The following is a 25,185-nucleotide window of genomic DNA, read 5'->3' on the forward strand; positions in this document are numbered from 1 at the left end:
AGACAATGCACCATCTCATTTGAAATTGGATGATTCTGAATTTTGTGCGGCCGCTAAGCTAGGAGGATTTGATATTCGCCTAATTTGTCAACCTCCAAACTCTCCGGATTTCAACATTCTTGACTTGGGTTTCTTTAGAGCAATACAAGCAATTCAATATAAGAAGGATGCAAAAACTATAGAGGCTTTAGTTCCAGCCGTCAAAGAGGTAATTTGCAATTCATGGAAGCAATTCAAATTATTCACACATATTTCAATGTTTTTTTAACAACAAATTTTTTCATTCATTCATTTGTTGCACAATTGTTTTGTAGTCATTCATGGAGTACTCGCCACACCTTGCAAACCGGATGTTTCTAACACTACAAGGTGTCTTCATCGAAGCAATGAAAGTGAAAGGTTGCAACAAGTTTGAGATACCTCACATGAAAAAAAGCAACACTAGAAAGAGAAGATAGGCTGCCATCTTGTATCCCTTGTGATCCATCATTGCTACATGAAGCCGAGGCTACTCTTGCTGCATGAAAAATTTGTAATGATGCTGTTAGCTTTTGTTGTAGAGACATCTTGCTTTCTAGTAATGTTGCATGAAATAAATCATTGCCGATTGTTGCATGAACTAAATCATCCTTTCTAAGTTATCTTACCGATGCTTTGGCGGCGTCGTTTGTCGGCAGCAAGCCCTTGTAGTGCTCCATGAAAAGCTTGCAGTACACCTTGATGCGGCCGAGCATAGCGTCGATGGCGTAGTCCGCGTGGACGAGACCACAGCTAGGGCATGGATAGAACCGAGAGTGCGCACGGTTCCACGCTTCGCGATCCTCATGGACGAGATGACACCGGCCGCATACAAACGCCCCCGGCGGCAAGGATTCCGGCACCATGTCCACGGAGTCCTGCAGCGCGACGACGGAGTTCTGTGGCGGGTCGACGGAGTCCTCGGCGTTGAGCAGCAGCGGGTCGACGGAGTTCGCGTTGGTGAGCTCCTGCGAGTCCAGCCCGACCTCCTCCACGGCGACCTCTAGCCCAACGTCCTCTTGCGAGTCCAGCCCGACGTCCACCGCGGCGACCTCCTCCGACTCTGGCCAGACGTCCGCGGCGCGCATCACCCGCGCGCCGCCGTCCACCGCGCGGACGACGTCCACCGTGCCGCCGTCCACCGCGCCGAGCTCCATGGCGAAGTGCGCTGAGGGAGATGGCGAGCGTGCGTGCTCCGCGGCGAGTCGTGCACGCCGACCCTAAACCCTAGCCGGCGGACTCCGCGCGCGGCGAGCGAGCTGTGGATGGCGAGTCGCAAATAATTAAGGACGCGAGCCGAGGAGTGCCGAGGGAGCCGAGTGGGGCGATCGGACGAGCGGCGCGCGTGGGAGTCGAGTCAAGGAGACGCGATCGAGGCACGCGCGTGGACGAGGGAGGCGAGCGGACGAGTGGCGCGCGTGGCCCAGGGGCAATCGCGTCCAAAACCAAGTTTCAGCGCGTGGACGTCTTCTTTTGCCGCGAACCCGCTCGGCTCCAGAACGTCCTCTATTTGTGATACGGAGGAAGTATATTTGTAATTTTGTTGGGATATTGGTTTTCTCCCTTCATCTTAGAAGTGCATTTATTGTGCATTTATTTTGGGACGGGAGAGTATATTATAGATGATAAAACACCAGAGTTGAGGGAGCTTGCACGCTTCAAAGTTCAGACCGCCAAGCACGCACACAGAACCTCGACGGTACAACCGCTAGAGATGACGAAGCAGCAGGACGCAGTGCTAATGTGCTAGTGCTGCTCCTGAGACGTGCAGGCCCAGGAGGCCTTCCTCGAGGCCACTCGCGTTCGCGTAGCCACTCCCGCTTGCTCCCGATGCGACTTTCATGGGAACAGGTCCGTTCCCATTCTCAAGGCCAGCAGGGCTCTGCAGCACGCCGGCGTCCAGTAACCCTGACGATGCAGCTATCAGCCCTGAAATCGACAGGTACTCGTCATCACGTTGCAATCCATATATTCTTGTGAATCGGGCATGAGAGCTACAACTTATTGATAAAGAAGACAACCCAACGACGACTAGGACTACTCTGTGACCTCTGTCAACAACACACTCGCAACAAGAGCACACAGCAGAAGAACACCAGCAAAAACAAAAACGAAGATTGGTTCATCGTTTACCCGTGAATAATGGAGAAGGTTTGCCTGGCCTGGACCTGAACTCCGGATGGAACTGGACGCCCACAAAATACGGGTGCCAAGGCAGCTCCAGTATCTGCAGAAAATTCAGTGCCCAGCAAGCAGTGAGATCTCCGTGCTGAACAGCCCACAACCATTCCGCGAGAAAGATTGTGCGTCGCTGCATGATGCTTCGTTACCTCCATTCTGTCTCCGGTTTCATCCGTGCCCACGAACTCGACACCCGCGCTCTCGAGCTCGCCCACCATGTCAGGATTCACCTAGAAATCGTCAGGTTGCAGAATGGGAATTAGAGTTGGTTTCTTGGCATGGCATGGATCATGTCATACGTGGGCCATGTTATCTCACCTCGTACCGACGCCGATGGCGTTCATCCCTGTAATTTACACTACCATAGCTGTTGAGAGAAAAAGCAAACACTCAAAGTAAAATCCTACTTACAGTGTAGACTTTAGAGACTAGATAGGGATGGTCTAATCTGAATTCTGAAGAAAGCATGCATGTTCCATGGTACTTACAGTTTAGCAGATTTACAGTCCATCGTTCTGAAGAAAGTCCTCCTTGATCCTACGCACATCTGCATCTTCGAGTCAGTATACATTCAGAGCATGCAAAAGTCCACAGAAACGCTACCGCTACTGTTACCTCAGGCATTTCGATCAGACAAGGATATCTCGTGCCAGCGTCAAACTCTGTGCTGTTGGCGTCCTTCAGGCCAAGAACAGATCGTGCAAACTCTATGATGGCAACCTGCATCCCCAGGCATATGCCTAGGTAGGGAACATTATTTTCTCTAGCGTATTTAACAGCGAGAATTTTGCCTCCAACTCCTCCGTGACCAAAGCCTCCTGGAGCTAGGACTCCGTCTGCACCCTGAGAAAATTGGTGTGCCTTACACATCGTTACTCTGAAATCTGAACGTACAGTGCTCTGTGACTGTGATATTTAGTATGCAGTTTCATGAGTGTCACCTTCAGTAGGCCCCATGCCTTCTCATGGAGGTCAGGTGACTGCGACAGCACATTCAGAGGGGCATAAGGATTAGATCATGACAGCAGCAGTAGTGACAGTGAAAGTTAGAATATAACAGAACTTGTGAAACCTCATTTGCAGTCTCTATGTCCAGGTCAGAAGCAGGGACCCAATCGACAACAAGCCTTCTCTGGCACACAACCGATGCATGAAGCATAGCCTGAAATAAAAATATATATGCCCTAGATTGATGTATACTGACATATTTTTACCTGCCAAAAGATTGTACAATAACTTTTGTGTAGAAATATGACTTAGAAGTACTGCATCATTACTAGAATCAGTCAGTATCAATGGTCTTATCCAGTATCTGAAAGACCAGATGATTCTAAGCATGTTCTACGATAAGGTGAAAGAGACAATGCTACGGACTAGTCACCCAAATTTTTCATTCACCTCGAGGATCGATTGGTAGGCATTGGAAACATTAGTGTATTTTCCAACTACTGCTATTCTGACCTGCATAAATTTGAGCTCCAATCAAATAGGAAATAAAGAGAGGAGCATGTGTGATAAACTGAAGACTGACAGAAATACTACGAAATAAGAAGATATATAGCATACAGGAGCATGTAATTGGTCACACGTTCTAGCTATGTCCATCCACACATACAACTTAGGTTCCACTGTTAAACTTGGTGAACTTAGGAGGTGAGAACTTGGTGAACTTAGGAGGTGAGAACAGAAAGGAAACAAAAGAGGTTGGTGGCATTAAGTTCTGTTCCGGAGAATTTGAACAACTGACCGTGCAAGTCCTAGAATTCCCAAAATAGCTTCATGACACTTTTGATCCTGACAACAATAATGGGGATTATTTTAGTAGCGATGGATGTTTGAAAATTAGTATTTCATCAGATTATGGTATAAGGCATATGAAGAGTAGAACTTACTATTAGAAGCGAGGGAACGTGCCAAATATTTGGAACATTGTTGAGACTAATAATGCAATTATCCTGAATAAATACTTTGACGGATCAATACAAAACACAGATAAAAATATGAATTGTGATGCTTCAGATTCTCATACCGGAACATGGCAAGACTGGGAAAGTTTCTCTTTGACATTTTTATTCAGAGGCTGCATATCATAGGTGATAAATTAGACGCTCCAATGTACAGTAAAGGTTTAACTGAAACATGTGAACAGAAACGAAAACAGTATACTGTTGTGCTACGACAAGCCAGAAGGTTTGGCTTCAATCCAAGCTCTCGGAGGCTCTGAACGCTGCACTGGGTAGGCTTTGTTTTCTGCATTTTTCAGATAGAGTAACTCAGTATCATTGATCTTCAGTAAAACTAGTAATATATTGAAAACAAGCAAAATTTAATATTCAATCCTGTCTACCTGTTCGCCAACTATATCTATAACAGGGACAAGGCTGACATGAACCAAACAAAAATTATTATCCTCTGAAAACAAGAGGTAGCCAATTAGCTTGATCAAACTTTGAGCAAATCACCAAGCCACCAAATATTCAGAGAACGTTACCAGCTCGGTATGAAAACTGGCTCAAAGCTTCCATAAATGGCCTTGACTCTATATCTCCTGCACAATTAGGGATAAATTTTCGTTTTCTCAAATGAACAAACACAAGCGGATCATAAAAAAATCTGTATCTGAATCCCCAAACCTATAGTCCCTCCCAACTCCACAATACAAACTTCAGGCCGCCCTTCTCTCCCATCAACAGGGATCAAGGCGACACGCTCAATCCATTCTTGAATCGCATCCGTAATGTGGGGTATAACCTTAGGAGGTTTTCAAAATACATGTAATAACTTCCTTCAGCACTTTTTATGAGAGTTCAGCAATTTTAATTTTTTAATAGGTAGCGCAGTACTGTACTGACAAACCTGTACTGTTTTCCCTAGATAACCACCTCTTCGCTCCTTGTCCAGCACATGCTGCAAGAATCGAACAAGTCCATACCACATCCGAGAAAACGGATAAGAACTTGCCCACGTTGGAGGTTGTAGAGAAAATGACATGTTCAGTACCTGATAGATCTTGCCGGCTGTTATGTTGTTGTCTCCGGTTAATTCAACATCAAGGAATCTCTCATAGTTTGCAAGGTCTATGCCAACCTAAAATAACGTGATTTATTAGACTGGATGGAAGACAGGAAATCTCGTTGTTATCGATGTTTTGTGGATCAGCATCACTCACAAAACCATTCATCCAAAAATTATACTTCCACCACAGCACCTTGTCCAACTGGTGCAATGACAAAACTACTGAAGTAGTGCACAGGCACAGATTTGTATTGTTCTTACCTCGCTGCCATCGTCCAAAACAAATACTGTTACGTAATCTGCTGCTCCCCTGTATGAACGTACGGCAGGGACAGGCGCCGAAAGGCTCCCTGCTGTTGCACTGTAGCTACTGCAGGAGCAGGCACCGTAAGACTCTCCTGCCGCACTGTAACCACAGCAATGGTAGCCGTCAAAGTCATCCCTGTTGTCACATCTAGCCACTGTAGCAGCATGACATGTCTGTGTACTAGGATTAGATGGGTAGAGTTGTATATATAGTTTCCCACTGTAACTCAGTAAAGAGAGCGAGTTCAGTTTTGCCATCTCCTCTGTAGAACTCCGGCCAACGCTGGTGCTTGTGTTGTGTGTTTGCGCTCTGTTCTCCCTCCCTTCTTCTACCTCTAGTCATAGTGTGTGGTCGGCAACGTCGGTTAGTGGTCGGCTCACCCGTTTCGAAGATCCAAGGAGCCAATAAGTGGTATCGGAGCCGTACAAGCGCCGTCGTCGGACTAACCGCTGGCGATGACGGACGGTTTGGAGATGGACGACAGTAGCGGCGCTGCTGTGGCTGCCCAGCCATGATAGGAGGTTGTTGTGCGCACAGTGCGGAAGGTCAGCGGCACCAGTTGGCCGACGCTGACTCACACTAATTATGGCGAGTGGGCGGTGACCATGAAGGTTAAGCTCAGAGCTCGACGGCTCTAGAATACTATTGACAAGGGCACCGACAATGAAGAAGACGACATATCAGCGTTGGAGGCTACCCTCGCTGCTGTGCCAGCGGAGTATAGGGAGCCGTTGGGGGCGAAGAACTTTGCTAAGGAGGCATGGGAGGCCATTGCGGCGATGCGCGTCGGTTCCGACCGCGCAAAGAAGGCGACGGCCCAGCTGCTGAAGCAGGAGTACGTCAACCTCAAGTTCAAGGATGGTGAATCGGTGCAGGACTTCTCCCTCCGTCTGCAGACGCTGGCGTCACCATCGATGAAGAAGAGGCGGTCTCAAAGAGCCTCCACTCCGTGCCGTTGAAGTACATCCAGATCGCTCTTTCCATAGAGACGATGCTGAACTTATCCACCCTCACCATTGAGGATGTGACAGGCCGTTTGCGAGCGGTGGACGAGCGCATAGAACAGGCCACAGCAACAAAGGACAGCGGCAAGCTGCTGCTGACAGAGGAGGAGCGGGCTGCCCGGAGGAACTCCAGGGAAGCCTCCTCCAGCCACGGTGGCGATGGCAAGCGCCGTGGCAAGGCTTCTTCAGAGAAGAAGAAGAAGGTCGACCCCAACGCCTGCCGACGCTGCGGGAAGATGGGCCATTGGGCAAAGGAGTGCCCAAATCGTAAGCAGGAGAAGAAGGCTGAGGCTCATCTGGCGCAGGCTGATGATGATGATGAGGCCACTCTCCTGATGACAACATTCTGTGCACTACACGACGTTAAGGCCAAGGAGAAGGGAGAGGGGATGGCAGTGGAAGGGCCTAGGAAGGCTCTGAAGGTTGTCCACCTCGACGAACCGCGTGCCCAAATCCACCTCGGACGTGTGGGTGGCGGACAGGAGCAGCGGTGGTACTTAGACTCCGGCGCCAGCGACCACATGTCGGACTCCAAGGAAGCCTTCTTCGAGCTCGACGGTGACATGACCGGCACGGTGAAGTTCGGTGATGGCTCAAGGGTGACGACCCGAGGGCGCGACACCATCATCTTCAGATGGTAGAACGACGAGCACCACGTGCTAACGGATGTATATTACATCCCGCAGCTGCGATCAAGCATCATCAGCATTGGGCAGCTAGATGAGCGCGGCAACGAGGTACTGATCAAGGACGGCATCCTCAGGATTAGGGACCGGGAGCAATGCCTTCTTGCCAAGGTGAAGAGGTCCCGGAACCAGCTGTACCTGCTCGATTTGAAGGTGGAGCAGCCGGTGTGCCTGGCAGCACGGCACACCGAGGAGCCATGGCTGTGGCATGCCCAGTTCAGCCATTTCAGCTTCGACGCACTAGGTCGGCTGGAGAAGATGGTCCGAGGGCTGCCCCACATCAAGCACGCAGGTGAGCTGTGTGACAGCTGTCTGTCTGGGAAGCAAAGGAGGTTGTCGTTCCCAAAGGTGGCCAAGTATCGCACGGTGGACGCTCTCGAGCTCGTCCATGGCGATCTCTGCGGGCCAATCACGCCAACCACAAATGGTGGTTGGTGGTACTTCCTCCTACTCGTGGATGATTGCAGTCGCTTTATGTGGCTGCAACTCCTAACGAGCAAGGACGAAGCGGCGGCGGCGATCAAGAAGTTCAAGGCGCGCCGCGAAGGCGGAGAGCGGCAAGAAGCTGAGCATGCTGAGGACTGATTGCGGCGACAAATTCACTTCGGTGGAGTTCGTTGCGTACTGCGTGGATTAGGGTGTGGTGCGACACCACACCGCGCCGTACTCGCCATAGTAGAATGGCGTGGTGGAGCGGTGAAACCAGATAGTGGTTGGCATGGCTCGATCCATGATGAAGGCCAAGGTTATGTCGGCAAGGTTCTGGGGTGAGGCGGTGACCACGGCGGTGTTCATCCTCAACTGCGTGCCCACCAAGGCCCTGAAGGGTAAGACGCCGTTCGAAGCTTGGTATGGGCGTAAGCCGAGCGTGTCCTTCCTCTGGACATTCGGCTGCATCGGCCATGTCAGGAAGACGAAGCCGATCCTCACCAAGCTGGAGGACAAGAGCACACCGATGGTGCTCCTGGGCTATGCGGAAGGTACCAAGGCGTACCGGCTCTATGACCCACGTGGTGGCAAGGTGGCCTAGGACTAGGACAGTCCGGGCACCGGGGAAGCTGGCGGCTTCACCAGCACCTTCGTCGTTGAGCACTTGGTCATCCACGATGGTGGAGACGTTGGAAAGGAGGTGCCGACCACTCCAGCAACAGAGCCGAGCACTCCTAGGGCGGTGCCAAGCATTCTAGGAGGGGTGCCGAGCACTCCAGGAGTGGTGTCGAGCGGTCCTACAGTGGTGCAGACCACTCTAGGACGGGGGCCGAACGCTCCCGTAGCGGAGCCAAGAAGTCTTGTAGTGGTGCCGACCACTCTAAGACTGGTGTCGAGCACTCCAGGAGTGGTGCCGAGCGGTCCTACAGTGGTGCAGACCACTCTAGGACGGGTGCCGAACGCCCCCGTAGTGGAGCTGAGAAGTCTTGTAGTGGTGCCGACCACTCCAAGACTGGTGCCGAGCACTCCTACAGTGGTGCAAACCACTCTAGGAGTGGTGACGAGCAGTTCAGGAGTAGTGCTAAGCACTGCAGCCGGGGTGCCGAGCACTCCAGGTGCATTGCCGACCACTCCGGTGGAACAGTGAACTCCATCGACACTGATCAAGTTCGCCTCACCTCCAAGCGACATCACTGGGTTTATGGATGCCTTCCACGACGGTGAGGAGGTGCGGTTCCACAGGCTGGACGACATCGTTGGTGGCGCAGGGCCCTTAGGCCTGACGGGTTGACTGCTCAATGACCCAGAGCTGCTTCTCGTCTGTGCAGAGGAACCACCCACGTTCGCGCTGGCCGAGCGCGATACAAATTGGCGACGGACGATGCTAGAGGAGATGAAGGCGATCGAGGAAAACGGGACTTGGGAGCTTGTCGATCCACCTCTAGGATGCCGTTCGATTGGCCTGAAGTGGGTGTACAAGGTCAAGCGGGATAAGCGCAGCTCCATTGTCAAGCACAAGGCGTGCCTCGTCGCCCGAGGCTTTGTCCAGCGCGAGAGGCGATTGAGGAAAATGAGACTTGGGAGCTCATCGATCCACCTCCAAGATGTCATCCGATCGGCCTGAAGTGGGTGTACAAGGTCAAGCGAGACGAGCGCGGCACCATTGTCAAGCATAAGGTGCACCTCATCGCCCTAGGCTTTATCTAGCGCGAGGGCATCGACTTCGAGGAAGTCTTTGCGCCGGTAGCGCGCATGGAGTCTGTCCGACTGCTTCTGGCTTTGGTAGCAACGAAGGACTGGCGCGTCCATCACCTGGACGTAAAATCGGCCTTCCTCAATGATGAGCTGGCGGAGACGGTCTTCGTCAGGCAACCTCCGAGTTTCGCTGTCAAGGGAGTGGAGCACAGGGTGCTCCGACTGCGCAAGATGCTCTATGGGTTGCGGTAGGCCCACGAGCGTGGAACGCCAAGCTTGACGCCATGCTGGGCGAGCTTGGGTTCAAGCGGTGCGCAACCGAGTACGTGCTCTGCACGCAGCGATGGGGGAAGGAGGAGCTCGTCATCGGCGTGTATGTGGATGACTTGATCATCACCGGTGCACGTGCAGAGGACATCGATAGCTTCAAGCGTGAGATGGTGGCTCATTTTTGAATGAGCGATCTCGGTGCACTCTCCTACTACCTTGGCATCAAGGTGAAACAGGGGAAGGAGGCGCTCAAGCGGTGTGCAACCGGGCACGCGCTCTACATGCAGTGACGGGGGAAGGAGGAACTCGTCGTCAGCGTGTATATGGATGACTTGATCGTCACCGGCGCGTGTGCGGAGGACATCGACAGCTTCAAGTGTGAGGTGGCGGCTCGTTTTCGAACAAGCGATCTCGGTGCGCTCTCCTACTATTCGGCATCGAGGTGAAACAGGGAAAGGAGGCGCTCACGCTCGGTCAGAGCGCGTACGCCTCGAAGCTATTGGAGCAGAACGGCATGGCTGAGTGCAAGCCATGCGTGACTCTGATGGAGGAGTGGCTGAAGCTGACGAAGGCCAGTACTGTGGTGAAGGTAGATGCAACACTCTACCGGAGCATCGGTGGCGGCCTGCGCTACCTAGTCCACATGAGGCCGGACATTGCGTTCACCGTGGGCTACGTCAGCCGCTTCATGGAGGATCCCTGAGAGGATCACTGGGCTACAGTGAAGTGGCTGCTACGCTACGTCAAGAGGACGGTGGATCATGGGATCGTCTTTCCCAAGACCAACGGAAGTGGACTGCAGCTCACTGTGTTCAGCGATGCAGACATGGCGGGGGACATCGACGGACGGCGGAGCACCTCTAGCATGCTCGTCTTCCTCGAGTCGGCTCCAATCTCATGGCTGTCGCTGAAATAGAAGGTGGTGGCGCTGTCCACGTGAGAGGCAGAGTACGTGGCGGCGACCAAAGCGGCGTGCCAAGCTATGTGGCTACGCCGACTACTGGGCGAGCTGACCGGAGTAGAAGCTCACCCACCAGCACTGATGGTGGACAACCAGCCCGCCATCGTCCTCGTAAAGAATCCGGTTCTCCACGACCGGAGCAAGCACATCGACGTCAAGTTCCACTTCCTCAGGGACTATGTCGATGGAGGGCAAATCGTCATCGAGTTCGTCAAAACTGATCGGCAACTCACGAACGTTCTCACCAAGCCGCTTGGCCGTCTTCGGTTCACGGAGTTGAAGAAGATGATCGGCATGGTGGAGGTTCTAGGCTTAGCAGCAGGATTAGGTAAAGAATTGTTATGTAATCTACTGCTCCCCTGTATGAACGCACGGCAGGAACAGGCACCGAAAGGCTCCCTGCTGTTGTATTGTAGCTGCTGTAGGGGCAGAGGCCGAAAGGCTCCCCTGCCGCACTATAGCCACAGGGGCAGGCGCCAAAGTCAGCCCTGCTGTCACATCTAGTCACTGTAGCAGCATGGTAGCGTGACATGTCTGTGTACTAGGATTTGATGGGTAGAGTTGTATATATAGTTTCCCACTGCAACTCAGTAACGAGAGCGAGTTCAGTTTTACCATCTCCTCTGCAGAGCTCCGGCCAATGTTGGTGCTTGTGCTGTGTGTGCACGCGCGCTCTGTTCTTCCTTCTTTCTTCTACTTTTAGCCATAGTGTGTGGTCGGCAACGCCGGTGAGTGATCGGCTCACCCGTTCCGAAAATCAAGGGGCCAACAAATACCTCTCCGTCTTCAGAAGGAGACATCGTTCTAGAATCAGTATTTAAATATGGATCTGCTGAGCTAAGTGAAAATGTCATAATCAACATATACAGAGAAAAGCATGTGAAATAAAAGCACATGCAACCAAGGATAGAAACAAACGTTGAAACTGTGGAAACTGTGAAATGAAGATGCCTATGGTGCAACCAAATGTCCTTGGTCAAGTAAACCTAAGAGAAAAAGAACTGGCCATGTCTGTCTCTTTGTAAAACTCTCTTCTATCTTTTTTTTTAAGGCAACAACTCTCTTCTATCTTAATACAATGATACGAGACACTCTTGCATATTTGAGAAAAAAAAGGAAAGTGGAGAAAATAGTTCTAATTCCTTGGAGAACACAGTTCAGAACTAGGAAAATTTAGTTTCCTTCAGAGGTAGACATACATAGCGGAGTCTAAAAGAGAAAGTAGAACACAATGCATTGTGAACTGAAAACTGCTGTTCAGGATTCAGGAAGACATGGAGCTGTGTGAGTGATCTGCCGAATAAGGAAGACATGGAAGAACTTGCCTATCTCGATGAAGGTGACTCGCAAACCGCAGGCCTTGAGGACGGCGCCGATGCTGCTGGCGGCGACACCATTCCCTAGCCCGCTCACGACGCCGCTGGTCACCACCACGTACTTCATCTTCTCCACACCACCCATGCCAGGCCTCACCGAATGATGGCAAGATCAGTTTGTGTGCATATGTGGTATGAAGGAGGAGCTGAATGATCAGCACAAACCTCTTAATAATATAAGAAGTGCAGTGACAGTGATGCCTCTTTTCTACTTAAACCCTCTTCTTCATCGGAAATTCAGAATCCGACAACAACAGCTTGCTAGCATATTCCTCTCTTTGTCAGAACTTTCAGAAAATCTTCTTCATTCATGCATGTGGACTGTGGGCTGATGAAGTAGCCGGAGGGACGAACACAAAATTCCAGCACCACCTGTACTGCGATTCCATTGTACCACGATCCGAGATGGTTGAACTGAACTGACGTCCTGTTCATTTATGTTTGTTTGGCTTATAAGTCGTTTTTTTTTTTTTTTCAGTGAGCCAACTTTCAGCGGCAGCCAGACAAGCCCAGACGAACCGCACCTCTGCTCTCTGATCTGATTCCGGCGAATTGGCAGACGCAGACCGCTTCGTTTTCTGTAGTCGAGCCGGTTCCACCCGCGTTGACAAGTGGTCTTCGAATCGCGTCAGATCCGATCAGGAGGACGCCATGGCTGCCAATCAGGAGGAGCAGGAGCAGGAGCAGGAGCAGCGCCGCCGCCTTCTCGCCGTCGCGTCCCGCTTCCCACTCCCAAGCGGTACGTGCTGCTTCCCCCACTCTGCCGCGTCACTACCAACGCAACAATCCGCACAGATCGGAGGATGAGATGAGATGGGGTCGGGGGCGCAGGCTGCAGGTTCTCCTATGGCACGGCGGGCTTCCGCGCCGACGGCGCCACCATGGCGCCTGCCGTCTGCCGCGCCGGCATCCTCGCCGCGCTCCGCTCCGTCAAGCTCGCGGGCGCCGCCGTCGGGATCGTCATCACCGCCTCCCACAACCCCGTCAGCGACAACGGCGTCAAGATCGCCGACCCCGACGGCGGCATGATGGCCCAGCACTGGGAGCCCTTCGCCGACGCCCTCGCCAACGCCCCCGACCCCGACGCCCTCCTCCAGGTAACTGATTAGTCCTCGTCTACTCCTCAAGCTTCGTTCCACTTGTTTCAATTAGGATGCAGGATTTGCGTTCCAAAAAAAAATGCAGGATCCGTTGCAGAAACTGAACTGACCCACACAAATAAGCACTACCACTTGTTTGGAGGAGTGAAAAAATAAAAAACGATGCTTGGAGGGAACATCCAAATCCAAATTACAGCCAGCAAACACTTGAGAATGATTTTTTTTTCGAAAACCAAACACTTGAGAATGATGCAAACCACCGTTTCTTCTCCCCCGCAGCTGGTGCTTCAGTTTTGCAAAGACGAGGGCATTCCATTGGGGAGCCAACACACAGCGCAAGTGCTGCTTGGTAGAGATACCAGACCGACAGGAGCTTACCTCCTGGATGCTGCACTGCAGGTATGTGGCGTATGCCATGTCGGTCTGTTCCTTCAAAATTCATTCTAATTGAATTGCTCTTCAAACTATAGGGGATAAATGCTATAGTTGGCGCATGCGCAATTGATATGGGAATTTTGACCACCCCTCAACTGCATTGGATGGTCCGGAGCAAAAACAAAGGTGTCAGGGCTTCCGAGTCAGATTATTTTATGCAACTTATCGGATCATTCAGGTTATTTTCTAGTCATTGTCCTGCTGCTTTTAGGCTCTCACGAACTACTAGTGTCTTTAATGATGAGTTTCTAGCTTCAAATTTCATCAGGCGTATGTTGGAATTAGTGCCCAAAGATAAGATTGGGGGTGAGGAGAAACTAATTGTGGATGGAGCAAATGGCATTGGTGGGGTGAAGCTCGAACAAATAAAGGCGGAGCTTTCAGGCCTAGATATTAACGTGAGGAATTCGGGCAAGGAAGGAGAAGGGATACTGAATCATATGTGTGGCGCAGACTTTGTTCAAAAGGAGCGCGTTACTCCACATGGGTTTAGCTCTGAAGATGTTGGTGTCAGGTGAGATGATTGGTTTGTTGCTCATGCTTGATGCTTGCCTATCATTATTTGTTTAGTCAACTTACCATTTTCTTCTAGCATTTTAGGTGTGCAAGTTTGGATGGTGATGCTGATCGACTCGTCTACTTCCGTTTGCCATCAGCTAGTGACAATAGGGTTGATCTTGTTGATGGAGATAAGATACTATCTCTGTTTGCGCTATTTATCAGAGAGCAGCTAGACATCGTTAATAACAATGGTGGTCAAGCAAACAAATCATTGTCTGCAAGGCTGGGAATAGTTCAGACAGCTTATGCAAATGGGGCATCGACACAATTTCTAAAGAGCCTTGGCCTAGAAGTGGCATTCACTCCTACAGGAGTGAAATATTTGCACAAAAGGGCATTGGACTATGACATTGGTATATATTTTGAGGCAAATGGACATGGGACTGTGGTATTCTCAGAGGACCTCATCTCTCAACTAGAGTCATTAAGCAATGAGCTCGCCTCTCAAGCTCCCACTGGTAAGCTCTTACCATCGGTTCTACTCCTTATTCTCCATGTTAACATTTTGTTTGATGTGGTTGATCTAATGCCCTTCCTAGGTTCAGCACAGCATCATGCTGTAATGAGATTGTTGGCAACAAGTCAGCTGATCAATCAGGCAGTAGGTGATGCTCTGAGTGGTTTGCTTTTAGTCGAGGCTATTTTACAGTATAAGGGATGGTCATTTCAGAATTGGTGTGAACTATACTGTGATTTGCCCAGTAGACAGCTGAAAGTAAGTTCTTGACTGAACTTCCTCTCTTCAATTTTAAGTCACCTTATGTTCACTGAAGATGATGGAACCATAATATTGCACTCTTTTTTTTCATTCAACCACTCAGTACTCACCTCTCATAACCAAGTATTCATATAACTTTGTCACTCTTTTTCAGGTGAAAGTTAAAGATCGAAGTGTAATTGTTACAACAGATGCAGAGACAAAAGTTAGTCAGCCTTCTGGTTTGCAAGAATTGATAGATATGGAGACTGGTAAGTGCCAACTTAACTGTATCATCCAGTGTAACACTTCTTCATCACACTATTTCAAATCTAATTTACTTCGTGTTATTAGTGTGATTGATATTCAAATTGTGATGTCACTGCAGCCAACTACACCCACGGGCGATGCTTTGTGCGTCCATCTGGTACAGAAGATGTGGTACGAGTATATGCAGAGGCGTCTACGCAGGTGGAAGCTGACAGTCTCGCAAAATCTGTGGCACACCATGTGGAACGCATCCTTGGATAAACCTTTTGCAGTCTCGTTTTGCGATCTTGACTAGACAACATTTTCTAGGATCTCATGCCTTGTGCATTTTGATTTGTGACTTTTTTTTACAACCTGTGAGTCCAAACTTTTGAATTTTGTGGTTGACATGCACTGAACAGAAATCAATTGGTTCTTGTATCTAGACATGATATAAGAGATTTCAACGACTGTAAAATCATTCCGTTGTAATACTCATTCTTCCTGATTGGCTGCACTCATTAATGGAGTCTGCGCATACGCTGCGGCGGATCAAAATCGTTATTTGGCTAAGGGCAATGTGCACCACTCTCCCCTGCATGACGAGATCATACTGTACAGTTCCTTATTTGTTGCTAAAAGTTCCCCCATCCCATATTTGTCCTCCATTTGGTCAATTATAAGACAACATCTTGGGTCTGGACCAGGCCCACCTAATCATAGACAAAAACATGAATTAGAAAAATTAATGGTAAATTAGGGAGTCTCCCAAGATTGTTAATGGAAGTACATACTAGTAATTAGCAAGATGACGCTAATTACTGACAAAAGCACTGACAAAATGAAGGCCAGCATGGCATCCTTTTTTTTTCTGATTCTTTCTATTATAGTATATGCTGTATGCAAGATGATGCATCATAGAACAGCTAAAGAAGTGCGGCCTGTTCCGGGATCTACAAGAAAGGACTGCGAGTCCGCATGTGGGCATGGAGAGATGGTGATGGGACAGAAATGCATATGCCCGTCTTCCATCTGGAGGGAGAGGAAATGCCAAAGCAACCAGTCTCAGCACGGCCTTGTCTCGACGTTGACATGTCGGCCTCATGGATGCCGGGCCCACGTGTCGGTGCCAAAAGCACAGAGAACAACGAACTAACCGGTCAACAGAACTCAGGTAAAGGAGGAATCCCAGAACCCAGTATATTCTTCTAACGGGAATGCATTTGCAGAAACAGGATTGCAAAAAACATGCGAAAACTCCCATTCACAAAATCTTGGGAAAAAAATCATAATTTTCTTTGGAGGAAAGGCCATGAAGTCTGAAGGCTCATACTTTTAACTTTCCGTAAGGTTTCCTCTGTAATTTCTGCAGGTTAAAAGTATTTCCTAGGAGTTACAGTACATGGAAATTTTACAGGGTTGAGTCAATCCTCTGTTCCAGATGACCATAAAGAAAAAGATCACATATAATTCAAACGTAGTTATGCAGTGCTAGGCTAGTATGGAACTGCGTTGAGAAAGCATGTAGAAATACGCAATTCAGGACTGACATAGTGCATCAGTAATAGCTACTGAACTTTCGTATACAGTTTCTATACTATTAGTATGTGAATACAGGCCATTACAAGGTTGGTAACGTATTTGTATACAACTCCATTCTACTCCCATCGTCCCCAAAAAAAAGTCATTTTTTCACGAGTCAATCAATTTCGAATTTTATCAAATATATACAAAAATACCAATATTTATAATACGTAAAAGTTTATCTAAATATATACAAAAATACTAATATTTAATAAATACTGTTAGATTTATCATGGAATAAATTTTTATAATAAATATATCTAGAGATATAAATGTTGATACTATTTTACAACCCTAATCAAATTTATGATAATCCAAACCTAGAATCAAATTCTTTTTGTAGGCACTACTAGAATTTGGGCCATTGCAAGGTTGGTGCTTCCACGAACCCGATCGTGAAAAACAAAGGAAGCCTATGCTTCCGTATACATGACTGAATTTAGAGATTACAAAATGCAATCTATACCTTTCTTTCCTTAGTTGTCTGGTAAACATGGAAGTAAAAATTTACAGTCATTCTTCACATGAATCAGGAGATGTTTTTGCTCTAAAGAAATTTTCAACAATGATGTACGGACGAGACAGATTAAAAGAATAAATTGAGTAGGTAATCAACAAATGGAGAATGGGGTGGAAAATGCCGGGGAAGAGTTGCTCTTCGCTTTTCAGTTTTCACGCTTGCCCTCATCAAGATGAACTTGACTGATTCTGCTCTGGCTAAGCCTGTGCTCGCTCCAGAAGCTGGAGGCGGAAGGAACCATCAAATCATCGGCTTCATGGCCTAAATCCCATAATGCCTCACTGAATATTCCAGCAGCTGTTGGCTGGGGCAGATCATCTCTTTGACTCTCATACCATTTTTGTAGATTTTGAATGTTGGAATTGTCCTCACATTTTCGGCGCGTGCAACAGCAGGGCTCTCGTTCACATCAACCTGAAGTGAAGACAAAAGGGCATGTTAATGTAGGACAGATAAGGGACGGTGACCGTGGATGGCCATGTGACAGTGTTAGTTACCTTGAGGAAATTAACAGATGGGTATCTCGTACACAGTGTATTCACAAATGGGGAAATCTTACAGCACTGCTGATTTGAAGGCGTCATGAAATGGATAACTGAAACACCTGTTTCATGTAGACCAATAAGATGCATCAAATAAAGAAAAGCTAAGGACTACTATTACAGCAAGAGCACAAGACTGACAGAGCAAGTGACCAGATAGTAAAAGACAAAAGAGTAACCAAATTATGTACTTCCAACCAGCATTAGTACAATGATAGGAAAACAAAAGCCATGTGAACATTGCTTGCACGTCAGAAAACAGTAACAAGTACTGCCAACCGGTGGTACAACCTCATGCCTATCAGAAAAAGTCAAGATCGTCGTACTATTGTTCTGTTCAATTATTACTCATCTGCAAGTCAACATCAGCGGATGCATGTGCAAGGAACAAGCAGGAGAGGAAACTGAACATTTGGAAATTCATGTTAACTGAAATAGTTAAATGGGACTTCCTATTCTTGAATAATGAAGATATGATTATGTTATCTGCGTCAACGAATTCTTAGAGAAAAAAAGGGACAAAATAGAGGGCGCTTGTGTGGTCAGACATGATTATGTTATCTGCGTCACGGATTCAAGGTAAATCTAAAAAAAAACATGGATAAAATAGAGGGGGTGCTTGTGTGGTCCAGTTGCACTACCTATCATGAATCCATGACTAGCTAAAGGACCTTCGTCTTTTGCATCTGCCAGAGATTAGCCGAAACTCACGGGCTTAGGGATCAGCTCAGTTAGATTCTAGTAACATTTAGCTGGGTGAGCTGTTCAGAAGTTGAGCACCAAATGCAAGGCTAAGCTCTCATTCAAATGCTGTTCTCCATATGGAAGGCTTTTACTGGTACTACTTGATAAGTTGGTATTCTTCTTTGCTATCAGAACTAAAGCAATGGATATGTGTTTTAGGAAAATGTATCTATATACACGTAATGAAAAATGATCTTTCAAGAGCTACTATAGGCAATATAAGATTTCTAAGTAGCTTGCTCGCAGTATGAACAAAAAAGAAGACATGAATCAACATTATAAAATAATGAATATGGCTGGTTATAAGACTAACCTGGCAAAGATGTAGCCATCTGGAATTGTTCCATTCCTATAATCGCTTCAACCTCACCTCCAAACTTCAAGTTGGATACCTCCTCACCACGAGATGACTTGAGAGCAACTTGGGCGTGGAAATAGGCCTCAGCAACCTCTGTGTCACCTGGAAGTTCTTTTCTGAGAATCTCATAATCCTTCACGGATTCTGCCCATCGCTCCATCTAACCACCAAAAGAGCAATAAATGAAGTTGTTTTTGAGTTTCCAAAACTCTAAATCAGGAAAAAGAAACAAAAAAGAAAGGGTAGAAGATCAAAATATGCCACCTTGCCATAGGATGCTGCTCTCCTGAGCAAAGCCTTGGTATAATTGGGATGGATCTTGAGAGCTTCATTACAGTCTTCAATTGACTTTTCCCACTGCTCAAGCTTGAACCTACAAGCTGCCCTATTACAGTACAGGACTTTATTCACAGGGTGTTGTTTGAGCCCTTCACCATAAGCAAGGCAAGCTTCTGAAAATTTTCCAGAATTGAAGAGCTCATTCCCTAAAGATCGTGCTCTGGCCACAGATTTCACTTGGTTATGCATGGTTACCACTTCAGTGTTCCCTTGATCTATTATTCTAGCCTTATCAATGGAGGAGACAGCATGGTCAAACCTGCAAAATGTTCACAACTGTCAAGTCATATGATATCAAGCTACAGCAGGTAAGGTAACCTACAAGAACCTGATAAGTCAAAATACTTTTGAGTTAAGGTTGTTGAGCTTCTTTGTTCACCCTCAGAGCAAAGCTCAGAGGAACTAAAGTGTTATTTGACTACAGTTTGCTACAGCAGAAAAACGTTTTAAAAAAGAAAGAGTTCCATAGACATATTATAACTTGGTAGCACAACCTTTTTCCCTTCATTCAGGTGGGAAGAAAAAAAGCATATTGACCAGTAAACTTATTTGTATATATGTAGCAGGATTGCAGGAAACACGGAAAGTTGCTGAATTACCTTCCTAATGCCATGTCAACTTGGGCATGTACATAAAAGAGGTAGGCATTGGCAAGAAACCCACAAAATTTGGTGTCTGAGGAGCATGAAGATGTATAATCCAATTTGGAGGCACTAGAGATTGCAATATCAGCCTCATCAAGTAAATTGAGACGGAGAAGGGCTTCTGCTCTAGCAGCCAAGAGCTGAAAGTGTAAATTAGGTAAGCGCATGCCATTGAACTAAGAGTCAGCTAGCCAATATCAAGTTAGGTGAAGGGCAGAATCTAACCAGAGCAGAGGAGTCAGCTCCAGCCGCAATAGCAGCATCACTTTCCCTTAGAACACTCTTCCAGTCCCCAGCCTTTCGCGCATCCAGACATCTCCCCAAGTGCTTCTCCACTGTTTGCAATTTGTGCAACTCTAGGAGGTCAGGCTGTGGGGTTGCAAGTGACAGGTGCTTCAGAGCATCCTCAATGTGTCCTAGCCTGCAGTTCAATAAGGGTGTAAGATCAGATAAAAAACTGGTATGAGTGAATAATTCAAGAATCACTTAGTCTATTATATTAGTCCAACTCATGAAAGCAACACAAAGGATCAACCATAATGCACGAAAGAATCAACATCGAACACTGTAAAGTCTATACTGAACAAGAAAAAAAAAAGATAAAAGGGACTAGAAAATAGGACTGCAGTGACCGTCTATAACTTTACTATTTATTATTGTTTTGTACCAAACAAACAATTACTAGTTGTCTGGAAAGAAGAAAAGCAACTAATCCCGAACTATGAAGGGAATGGAGACTGGACAGTGACACAAAAGGGAGTGTTCGATAGTGAAATGAACCCGGTTCCACATGGTGCCTAATAGCACTCTAAAGTATGGTCCTACTAACAAAAACATTGAGCCTATTGTGGAAATAGTCCTCACTCCATGAGCAACATACCCCGTGACCGTTTTCGCAAGCTCTGCTAAAAATAGCAAAGTTTAGATTCAAAATCGACATACATTATGGTGGCAAATCACTCTAGTACTGTATTTTCTTTAGCTGAGGATGAGATCAGTGGAGCAAACAGCAAAGCAAGCCCATTGTGTAGAAGAGAAGTTGCCTCAGATCCGAGAAGCAATCTCAGTGCCGGCCAGCCCAAGGCCCAAGCAATCCATTCACCTTATATGCAGGGACGCGAGGCGGTGGTGCGCGCGGCCGTAGGACGGATCAATCCGTAGCGCCTCCTCGCACTCCTCGACGGCCTCGCCGAGACGGCAGAGGCCAATGAGAGCGGCGGCGCGGTTGCCCCGGCACGCGGCATTGTCGGGGCAGAGGGCGAGGGCGCGGTCGTAGAGCCTGAGGGCCTCCTCGAAGCAGCCCTTCCTGTACTGGTCGTTCCCGGCCCTCTTGACCTCCTCGGGGTCGGCGGCCGACATGGCGCGCCTGAGGACCGCGTCGTCGTCTGTGGCGGCACCGGCGCGTGAGCGGACGATGCTGCCGTGGCCGTAGTTGGCGGTGCCGGAGCCGAGCACGTCGTGGCGGGAGGCGCGGGGCGGGGGCGGGGGCGGCGGGGTGGCGGCGGAGGAGCAGGAGGAAGGGAGCGGCTTGGCGAGGCGGCCGGAGGGGAAGATGTTGCCTGCCGGGAGCGCGTTGGTGAGCGGCGAGGTGGCGGAGCTGGAGCACGCGCTGGCGCCGGATGTGAAGATGAGGGGGCCGGAGCCGGTGCGTCGGTGGCCCGGGCGCGCGGCCCCGCGCGGGGGCGCGTCGGAGGGGAGCGGGATCTCGCCCGAGTGGCTCCGGCGCGAGGCGAGGCCGGAGGCGGGCGCGAGCGGGGCTCGGGAGACGGAGCCGGAGGAGCCCGAGGAGGAGCTCGGGGTCGGGTGGTGGTGCCCGTGCCCGTGCTTGGAGGGGAGCGGGGAGACGGGCGAGAGCCTCCCCGGCGGCAGCGTGTCCGGCTTGTCGGTGGAGGATAGGAGCACCGCGGCGGCGAAGGCGTCCGAGAGGGTGTCCGGCATTGGCGCCGGCGGGCGGTGGGACATTCCGCCGAGCACCTGCGTGGGGCGGCGGGGGGCCGGCGGATCTCGCTGCGCGGTGGGTGCGGAGTGGGGAGTGGGCGGGCGAGCGAGCTAGTGCGGCATGGGAGGTGCTCGCGGTCAGAGGTGGGGATGCCCGGATGGGGATCTCGTGAAGGGGAAGGGAGGAAGCAAGGAATGATGAAGGCTAGCTAGCGAGGAGGCGAGGGAGGTGAGGTGGGGCGCCCGAGCGGGGTAGATTTGCCTTGCGCGAGCGCCTGCTGGCTGCCTGGGCAGGGCAACTCCCCGCGGGCAGGCACTCTGACTGAGAGACCGAGACCGAGACCGAGGCCGAGGCCGACGGCAGTGGGCGGCGGCAGCAGCAGCAGCAGCAGTAATAAGCCGCCAGTAAACTCCAGCAGCAGCACGCGGGCCGCAGACCCGGGGTTGATTGGGCGCTTTCTTTTCTTTCCCCCCCGAAACTAAGGGCCGCTTCTTCCGTTCCCCCGAAACTTAAGGGTAGACGAGGATGGTTAGGCATAGCAACACAAGGCCGGGTAGGAAGTAGTCGAAGGGCAAGGTCATGAGGGCACTCTAGAGTAGCGTGGGGAAAGATGGGATGCAGTTAAGGGGGGAAGGGGGTGTTTAACTAACAAGTGGACCCTATAGTAGCGTTGACTAATAGATCTGTTATCTCATCCATTCTATATCCCCAACCAAAAGAAAATAATATGGAACCGTTCTATCCCTCTATCCAAACAGGTATCTGCATGGAACTATCCCATCCCTAGTATAAGCAATGGAATCATTCCGTCATATCTTGTTTTGCAACCAAACAGACGTAAACTTTCATACTCGTATTTCGACAAGGGAAATGGAATCGACCTTTTTGTTTTCAGAGGCTACACTTGGCCCAAGAAGGCATTCCAATCCCTTTTGGCGGGAAAACAGAAAAAATGCCATTTTCTAATAAAAATTGAAAAAGGAAAATCTCTTCCAATCAAAACATTTTTTTAAAAAAAGAAAAAAAGCTCTTTTGATAAACAAACACCATGCGTGTGAATGCTAGTTTACTAGGCCATTTTTTCGAAAGGACGGCAAAAGCTTTGCCGTTGATTTTATTAGACGATATAAAAAAAAGAGCAATTACAACTCCCTAATTACACCCAGCAGCAAACAGCAAAAAAACAACTGCTCTGTTGGAAAGTAGCACTTTCCAATAGGGGGTATGGAGTAAGCATTCGCCCGGTCGGATGCCCCAGGCGAAGGTAGAGAAAGAGGTAGGTGGGTCCTGGCTCAATTAGGCTTTCATAAGTATACTCACCCTCTCAAACAAGCTTTAGCTCTCTCCTTTCATAGGGCGCTATTCACTACTTTTTCCTTTTATATTTTTGTCCTACAACTACTATGGTACATTCCCTGAATATCCTCCTGTTAGTGCAGGTGGCCAGGGGCAAACTGGGCCATCCTTTTTTTGCACCACCATGTCTCCTTGGGCCTGAATTGCTGGCCCAAAGGGAAGCCCATTCCTGGCCCGAGGTTGCCTCCGCGCCATGAACCCTCCTGCTATGGTGGAGCCAGCTTCCAGCTCTGCACATGGCACCGTGGCCTCCGTCTTTGCCAAGCGGCCTCTTGCTCGTGGTGCCGCGGCCTCTGCCTTCGCCAAGCGACCTCCGCCCGCCTTTGCCTGGCGACCTCCGACATTTGCCTCACGCGGCCATCAGTGCGGAGGCCTTCTTATAACCTTCCTGCACATCACACGAAAAATCGGTTCACTTGTTAGTCTCTGCTGTCTCCGGACTCTGTGGCCTCTGCGGCTCGTGGTCATTCCCCAACAGTTCCCCCCTTTTTAGGGCATGGTCTGACGCTGGCGGGCCTTGTCCTCAAAATGTGGTATACTTTTTGAGGCGCGGAGGTTGTCCCCCTCTTCCCCCCTAGGCCACCCGGATCTGACCATTGGCCTCGTGACGTTGCGTATTTTGATTGGATGCGGTGGCTCTGGAATCGATGCGTGCGAATGGACTCGACCGTTGGCACCTAGAAGGCGAAGCATCCGTTCGACGCCTATATAAGGGGGGTTGATAGGGGCTCCCCCGTCTCTTGTCTAAGTAGTCCCTTTCGCAACCTTTTGTTTCCAAGTTTTTGTCCTTGTTCCTTGGAGTCCTCTTTAGTTTTCTTCAGCCTTCGCTTTTTGTCCCTAGCCTTCGCTTGGCTTTTGCCCTTGCCCAATATTTTGGCGGTGGCTCCTCCTGTCAGCTCTCCTCCCCGCCAGGCTACTTTCTTTGGTCCTTACCGCCATCTTCTTGGTGTTCGGGCGAGCGGGTGGTCTGCGCGGTTCGAGGAGTGCATGGTTGCTAGTGTGAAGGCCCAGTAGCTTATGGAAGATCTTACTAGCGTTGAAGCCACCGTTAGTGATGTAATCAGAGCTGAAGAGGCGGGTCTAATGGCTAGGAAGACTTGGGATTTTGGGCCTTCATTGATGACCAAGAAGATGATCGCCAAGCTTGAGAAAGAAGGGATGTTCCCCATAGACCGAGCTAAGCCTTGATAGGGCGAGACTATGCCTTCGCCTAGTAAGGACTACGCCATTGTTTTCAAGGATTACTTTTCATGTGGCCTTCGTCTATCTTCCATCAAGTTCCTTCGCCAATTGTTTGAGGAGTTTGACCCTCAAATTCATCATCTGACCCCGAATGGCTTCCTCACTCTGAGTAAGTTTTACTGGGCCTACAAGTCCTATGGCGCTACGCTGAATTTGGATACTTTCTACACATACTATGAACTTTAGCATCAATCAAAGAAGGAGGGTGAAGATGAGCTCATAACTTAATACGGTAGCTGCGCTTTTTATGGCAAAGGGGCAGCAGGGGGAATCCTGATTGGAGATATCTTGGTGTCAGAAGAACAAGTGGGATAAAGGACTGGATGAAATATTGGTTTTATGTCCAGAGCTTTGAAATCACCACTACAAACACGAGGATGGGAAGAAGAGTACCCGCTTCCCAGCTGGCCTCTATAATGATGGAGATGAAGCCACTAACGAAGGTCAATGCTAGTGGGAGAATGACTCCTTCAGGAAGGAGGCCTATGACAAGGCCTTTGCCTTGGCTTGCCTGGTACTCCTGGAGGTCGTGACCTTGTTGAGGAGATGGTTGCTTCGAACTGTTGGCCGCTTGGGAAATCGAGGCCTTTGTTCAAGATTGAGATGGAGAACATTCATGTTTATAGCCCGACTAAGGGGTTCCTTTCCCCTGATTTGGGATTGAGCTTGTCCGGAGGGTGAGAGGGCGGAAGACTTTGTGTCTTCTGTGGAGGAAGGTACACGAGAGATCGTCGGTGACATCTTTGACAGAGAATTTCTCACGCGGCGGGCCATCGGAGGCATGATGCCTCGCCTAAATCGGGTTTTTGAAGAATTGGGTATCCATCATGAGGAGCACAAGGTTCCTTCAAAGGTGCTGAAATCTATCGAAGAGAAGGCAAAGAAGGCTGCTGCTAAAAACACTACTACGGTGGCGGAGTCAAAGAAGAGGAA

At 49.2% G+C, this 25,185-nt stretch overlaps 3 protein-coding genes across 6 annotated transcripts; 1 reads left to right on the forward strand and 2 right to left on the reverse strand.

Annotated features, from left to right (window-relative positions):
- Nucleotides 1-1,717: 1,717 nt before the first annotated feature.
- Nucleotides 1,718-12,025, reverse strand: LOC136451378 (uncharacterized). Its single transcript, XM_066452083.1, has 23 exons — nt 11,892-12,025; nt 11,343-11,395; nt 6,530; nt 5,476-5,501; nt 5,200-5,286; nt 5,056-5,106; nt 4,833-4,950; nt 4,691-4,747; nt 4,547-4,611; nt 4,366-4,449; nt 4,229-4,279; nt 4,092-4,154; nt 3,947-3,993; nt 3,766-3,835; nt 3,598-3,660; nt 3,272-3,361; nt 3,141-3,179; nt 2,809-3,042; nt 2,688-2,746; nt 2,518-2,566; nt 2,349-2,429; nt 2,152-2,245; nt 1,718-1,947 (listed from the first exon to the last, which is right to left on the reverse strand). The coding sequence occupies exons 1-23, from the start codon at nt 12,007-12,009 to the stop codon at nt 1,757-1,759; spliced, it is 1,791 nt and encodes a 596-aa protein (XP_066308180.1). The 5' UTR covers nt 12,010-12,025; the 3' UTR covers nt 1,718-1,756.
- A 199-nt stretch (nt 12,026-12,224) lies between these two features.
- On the forward strand, nt 12,225-15,478 carry LOC136451379 (phosphoacetylglucosamine mutase). 4 transcript variants are annotated; one of them, XM_066452086.1, is made up of 10 exons: nt 12,225-12,316; nt 12,421-12,681; nt 12,774-13,039; nt 13,322-13,441; nt 13,513-13,655; nt 13,746-13,991; nt 14,078-14,496; nt 14,578-14,753; nt 14,911-15,007; nt 15,124-15,478. In XM_066452086.1, the coding sequence occupies exons 2-10, from the start codon at nt 12,594-12,596 to the stop codon at nt 15,264-15,266; spliced, it is 1,698 nt and encodes a 565-aa protein (XP_066308183.1). In that variant the 5' UTR covers nt 12,225-12,316; nt 12,421-12,593; the 3' UTR covers nt 15,267-15,478. The 4 variants fall into 4 exon arrangements, with proteins under 4 accessions (XP_066308183.1, XP_066308184.1, XP_066308181.1 ...); XM_066452085.1 differs by having other exon boundaries at nt 12,305-12,350; XM_066452087.1 differs by having other exon boundaries at nt 12,289-12,681; nt 14,911-14,961.
- Nucleotides 15,479-16,936: 1,458 nt separating this feature from the next.
- LOC136451380 (inactive TPR repeat-containing thioredoxin TTL3-like) lies at nt 16,937-22,105 on the reverse strand. The gene is made up of 7 exons (XM_066452088.1): nt 20,818-22,105; nt 19,941-20,136; nt 19,671-19,855; nt 18,997-19,330; nt 18,688-18,892; nt 17,586-17,692; nt 16,937-17,502 (listed from the first exon to the last, which is right to left on the reverse strand). The coding sequence occupies exons 1-7, from the start codon at nt 21,675-21,677 to the stop codon at nt 17,350-17,352; spliced, it is 2,040 nt and encodes a 679-aa protein (XP_066308185.1). The 5' UTR covers nt 21,678-22,105; the 3' UTR covers nt 16,937-17,349.
- Nucleotides 22,106-25,185: the final 3,080 nt, after the last annotated feature.

The sequence above is a fragment of the Miscanthus floridulus genome, chromosome 5 (assembly GCF_019320115.1).
Source record: "Miscanthus floridulus cultivar M001 chromosome 5, ASM1932011v1, whole genome shotgun sequence".
NCBI lineage: Eukaryota > Viridiplantae > Streptophyta > Magnoliopsida > Poales > Poaceae > Miscanthus > Miscanthus floridulus.

Bases quoted from the DNA above. Each gene is read 5' to 3' on its own strand.
- LOC136451378 (XM_066452083.1), bottom strand. From the start codon at position 12,009: ATGAAGTACGTGGTGGTGACCAGCGGCGTCGTGAGCGGGCTAGGGAAT. The intron at 11,396-11,891 runs GCAAGTTCTTCC...TTAGCTCAGCAG, and splicing joins AGTCACCTTCATCGAGATAG to ATCCATATTTAAATACTGAT. The intron at 3,362-3,597 runs GTGAATGAAAAA...TTTTTATTTCAG, and splicing joins CCTACCAATCGATCCTCGAG to GCTATGCTTCATGCATCGGT.
- LOC136451379 (XM_066452086.1), top strand. From the start codon at position 12,594: ATGGCTGCCAATCAGGAGGAGCAGGAGCAGGAGCAGGAGCAGCGCCGC. The intron at 12,682-12,773 runs GTACGTGCTGCT...TCGGGGGCGCAG, and splicing joins CCGCTTCCCACTCCCAAGCG to GCTGCAGGTTCTCCTATGGC. The intron at 13,040-13,321 runs GTAACTGATTAG...TCTCCCCCGCAG, and splicing joins ACCCCGACGCCCTCCTCCAG to CTGGTGCTTCAGTTTTGCAA.
- LOC136451380 (XM_066452088.1), bottom strand. From the start codon at position 21,677: ATGTCCCACCGCCCGCCGGCGCCAATGCCGGACACCCTCTCGGACGCC. The intron at 20,137-20,817 runs GTGAATGGATTG...ATTGAACTGCAG, and splicing joins CTCGCGTCCCTGCATATAAG to GCTAGGACACATTGAGGATG. The intron at 18,893-18,996 runs GTGGCATATTTT...TTTGGTGGTTAG, and splicing joins GAGCAGCATCCTATGGCAAG to ATGGAGCGATGGGCAGAATC.